The 4,595-nt window shown below is 44.2% G+C and overlaps 1 protein-coding gene across 3 annotated transcripts in view; it reads right to left on the reverse strand.

Annotated features, from left to right (window-relative positions):
- ERGIC2 (ERGIC and golgi 2) overlaps window positions 1-4,595 on the reverse strand; it is a 38,559-nt gene that overhangs the window by 9,247 nt on the left and 24,717 nt on the right. For all 3 annotated transcript variants that reach the window (XM_019543537.1, XM_019543538.1, XM_019543539.1), the window contains one exon: window positions 498-660. In XM_019543537.1, the coding sequence (XP_019399082.1) occupies window positions 498-660 (163 nt within the window). The remainder of the gene's footprint in view (window positions 1-497; window positions 661-4,595) is intronic.

The raw sequence follows: 4,595 nt of genomic DNA on the forward strand, positions 1-4,595 counted from the left end.
TGATGACCCCTTCCTTCCATTGGGTGTAAGCCTCCTTTTTAGCAAGGAGACATTCCCGGATGCTTTTGGTGAGCCACGGAGGCTTGTGTGCTCTCTTGCTCCCTTTGATCCTCGTTGGGATTACCTTCCTTTGGGCTTGGAGGATCATCTCCTTGAGGAGCGACCACTCTCTTTGGACACCTGGCTAAGGAGATATATATATATCTCAGTATATCCAAGTACTTCCAGGAAAAAGCAGATACAGTTTTTAATTATCAACAAAAACAATGGCACATCCACCCTGAGTGCCCTTAGAGGTTATTTACATATTACCTTGCGATTAAAAATTGAATAGAATCTAACAGCCTAGTAGCTAGGCTCTCTAACATTCATGGCTATCTAACAGCTCATTTGCACAAACTCTTAAGAAAGTGTAACTGGTTAATGGAATCTTGGCTTTTAATCATGACACCCTACCCATCCGGTAAGGCTGTAAAAGAGAATGCATGGTACACTACCTGTAGTTGAGAAAATTCCTCCAATAATACCACAGAGTCTCACTAAGAACTGCCAAAAGGGCATGTGTTCTTCTGTCACTGTCACCATAAGCGAACTGATGTCATATTTCATGAATATTCCTGACACCCCATGGCTGCCAGCTGCATGGTTTATGACTCTTTCCTAAGGATGGGAGGCAAGAGAAACATACAAGTTATGGCAATACCACTAATGAGAATATCGATCACAAGCAAAGCATTATTTAATGGACAAGGTTGATAAAGAAAAAAACTTGTTGTTCAAATGATCAGCAATCAACATGAGACAACAAAGCATCAAAGGATTCTTAGTTTTAATTTCTCCCTGAAATCCTTTCAGGTTGCCAATTTTTTTTTTAGATTACTGAAGTAAGCCTTACACCGAAGGGCCCAGAACTAACTGTCAATATTTTCAGCAGTCTCACTTGGGACCGTTTACATGAACTTGTAAATGTAGCTCCAAGATGTTTGTTTTTCCTGTTGCAAGTTCACATATCATTTTTTGTCCTGTATCTCCAAGAAGTTTGTATACTTTTTACCATTTTCAAAGTGCCAGTGTTTATGTATGTAAATTTGTTCTCCCCACCTATGATATTACCCTACATTTGCTTGGCTGATTCTTACCTTGTTAACTTGAATCTTTGTTACTCTTATAAATTACTGGTTACTGCTATTCATAATGTCCTGTTAAATTAAGACCGTTCTGTAAGCTTGAATATGCTTCCTACTATCCTTGTTCTCCCGACTGTTATTACGGTCGGCAGGGATATGCAAGATGGGCCGTATCCGATTCGGATTTGGCCCGAATCAGGGGACAGTGATTCAATTAATTGATTCAGATCATTGCCCTGATCCGATTCAGCTGAATGCAAATCTGAAGATTCGATACTGATTCGGAGAATCAACGATTCAGCCACAGACACAGCTTTAAATGTTTTTTCTATGTACCTCGAGGTACGAGGCATGACTCGTAATTGCTGAGATGGTGGGGCAGATGGAGCGTCTCACAGGAGTGCGGGGGGGCCCCCCCGTGTACTTGGCAGCAGGACTGGAAGTGGACTGGAAGTACGTCCATACCACTTCCGGGTCTGCTGCCCCCCACCCCCCGCACCTCCCCTGCTCAGCGATCGGCCATGGGGGAGACCCAGGTGCCCCCCCAGACACAGGAGGTTCAGTTGCCAAGCCAGGGGGCAGGGTCCCCCACATGCTCTGCAATGGCCCCAGAAGTTTACTGGAAGTGCTTCTGGTCCACTTCTGGGTCTGCCACCAAGTGCGCTGGGGACCCCCCCGTGGTATGCTTCATCTGCCCCAGCTTCTCGGCATTCACAAGCTGCCTGGTACCTTGAGGTACGTACAAAACACATTTAAAGCCGTGTCTATGTCCGAATCATCGAATCTCTCCAAACGGATTCCGATGGTTCCGTTTTGATTTAGACAGATTAAAGGGTCTCAGTTTGATTTGGGGATTCGGCCACCAAATTGGGCTGAATCTAATCAGTGACTGAAGCTTCGCACTAATGGTCCCCGACCCCTAATGGTCAGTGATAAAGCCAGTTAAATGGTTTTATCATAACATGCACAGTGAAACTCTTCAAATGGTTTTCAAGAGAAGCAAAGTCTGATCAAATTAAAGTTTCTTTGAACTCACAGAATCATAGAAAATTAGGGTTGGGAGGGACCTCAGAAGGTCATTTAGTCCAACCCCTTGCTCAAAGCAGGACCATCCCCAACTAGATCATCTCAGCCAAGGCTTTGTTTAGCCAGGTTTTAAAAACCTCCAAGGATGGAGATTGCACCACATCTCTGGGTAACCTGTTCCAGTGTTTTACTACCCTCCTACTCAAAACTCTTCCTAATACCTAACCTAGACTTTCCTTGCTGCAACTTGAGACCATTGCTCCTTGTTCTTAGTGTTGGCAGATGACAGAACAGTCTAGCTCCATCCTTTTCGGAACCACCCTTTAAGTAACGAATTAAAACTATTAAATCCTCTCTCAGTCTTCTTTCTCAACTAAAATAAGCCTATGTCTCTCAGCCTCTCCTCAGAAGTCATTTGCCCCAGTCCCCTCAATATTTTCATTGGCCTCTGCTGAACACTAATTTGTCCAAATCCATTCTGTAGTGGGGAGGGCAGAACTGAGTACAGTACTCTAGATGTGACCTCAACAGTGCTGAATAGAAGGGAATAATCACTTTCCTTGATCTACTGGCAACACTCCTACCAATGCAGCCCAGTATGCCGTTAGCCTTCTTCACAACAAGGGCACACTGCTGGTTCATATTCAGCTGATTGTCCCACTAACCCCCAGGGTCCTTTTCTGCAGAGTTGCTGCCCAGCCAGTCAGCCCCCAGCCTGTACCGGTGCATGAGATTATTCTGTCCGAAGTGCAGGACTTTGCACTTGTCCTTGTTGAACCTCATGACATTGTTTGGTCCAATCCTCCGATTTTCTTGGTCACTCTGAATCCTAACGCTACCCTCCAGTCCTCATGCATCTTTGTGTCATCTGCAAACTTGCTGAGGGAGCACTCCATCCACTCTTCTGGGTTGTTGATGAAGATATTGGACTATACTGGCTCTGAACTGACCCCTCAGGCACTCTACTTGATACTGGCTACTACCGGGTAGACAAAACAATTGATTACTACTCTTTGAGCCCAACAATCGTGTCAGTTTTCCATCCACCTTAGGTGCAGTTTGCTACCTTTTGGTTGTAAATGGTCTTGATAAATATGCTGTCAGGTAAACACTGTTGTGGAAATATGCAGGATAGCAGAGGAGAGCTAGTTCACTGAAGGAAGACAAATTCAGCAACAACTAGGCTAATGAGATAAAGTAGATAAAAGTGAAAAAAACTAAACAAAGTCAATATATTACAGTGTAGTTCTACCCCATTTAAACACAATCCTTCCTGCTTGTTATTAAAAAACAAATAAAAAAACTACAACCTGTTGATTCTGTTGTCAGAATCAAAAGCTGACAACAGCTAGGAAAACAGACATCTCTGCCTTATGCAGTAAAATGGAAGTTGACAGGCAGAAGCATATTACATTTATAATGTAAAGTCGCTCCTGTGACAGGATGCCAGTTTCACTCATCAATTACAATAGCTGCCACAGACCTTTTATTGCAACATTTAAAAAACTATAGCAGAGAAGACACTTAGGTTTATTTCCCGCTTTTGAAAACCAGCAGATTGCATTAAATCAGGGTTGTCCAATATCCCCAGTTCTGGGATGCATGCAGCACTAGCCACATGCTTCAGGGGGGTGAACCCCCCAGGATTTCCCATAATACTATGTAGGCAACAGACAGCTCCCCTCTGCATGGGCTGCACAGGCTGCACGCAGACTCACACCACACGGGCTGCATGGCTGGCACATTGGCCTCAGACCTTCCCCCACCATGCAGCTGTGGCAGAGGTAGCTACAGGGTCCTGTGGGCCAAGTGCTGGCCCCTTTTACGTGTGGCTCAAGGGCTGCCAGCTGGACAGCTTTGCATTAAGCAGAAAAACACAGAAGCAAGCATACATCAAACTGACACTGCATATGAATGAAAGACTGGCTCCTATTAGTAAGGTCACTAGGCAAAGCCAAGGATCGTTAATAACAATTTTTTTCTGATTGGTATACAGGGCCCTACTGGAAATCCTGAACTGTCATACATCTGTGGACTTGAACGGAGCTGTAACATTTTACTAGCAGGGGATCTGTCTGCATCATAATAGAAACATGAAGACATATGACAAGCATTAGCCTTCACTCAGGTCTCATGTAGAACAGGATGCTTTAACAAATTCAAACAAAGATTTTCAAACAACAGAATTAGCTAATAATTCAAACCATGACTTTGCAATGACAGCTAAACCCTACTGAGGGTCAGGTTTAATCTGTGATGAGGTGATACAATATGGATCATGAATTTTTCAAGTCCTGAGCATTAGGGCTGTGCGAAGCTTCAGTAGCCAATTCAATTCTGAGGAGATATAGATTTCATAGACATTAGGGCTGGAAAGGACCTCGGGAGATCATCGAGTCCAGCCCCCTGCCCAAAGGGCAGGAAGTCAGCTGGGGTCATAGG

The sequence above is a fragment of the Crocodylus porosus genome, unplaced genomic scaffold (genome assembly GCF_001723895.1).
Source record: "Crocodylus porosus isolate Cpor-Errol unplaced genomic scaffold, CroPor_comp1, whole genome shotgun sequence".
In the NCBI taxonomy this organism is placed as follows: domain Eukaryota; kingdom Metazoa; phylum Chordata; order Crocodylia; family Crocodylidae; genus Crocodylus; species Crocodylus porosus.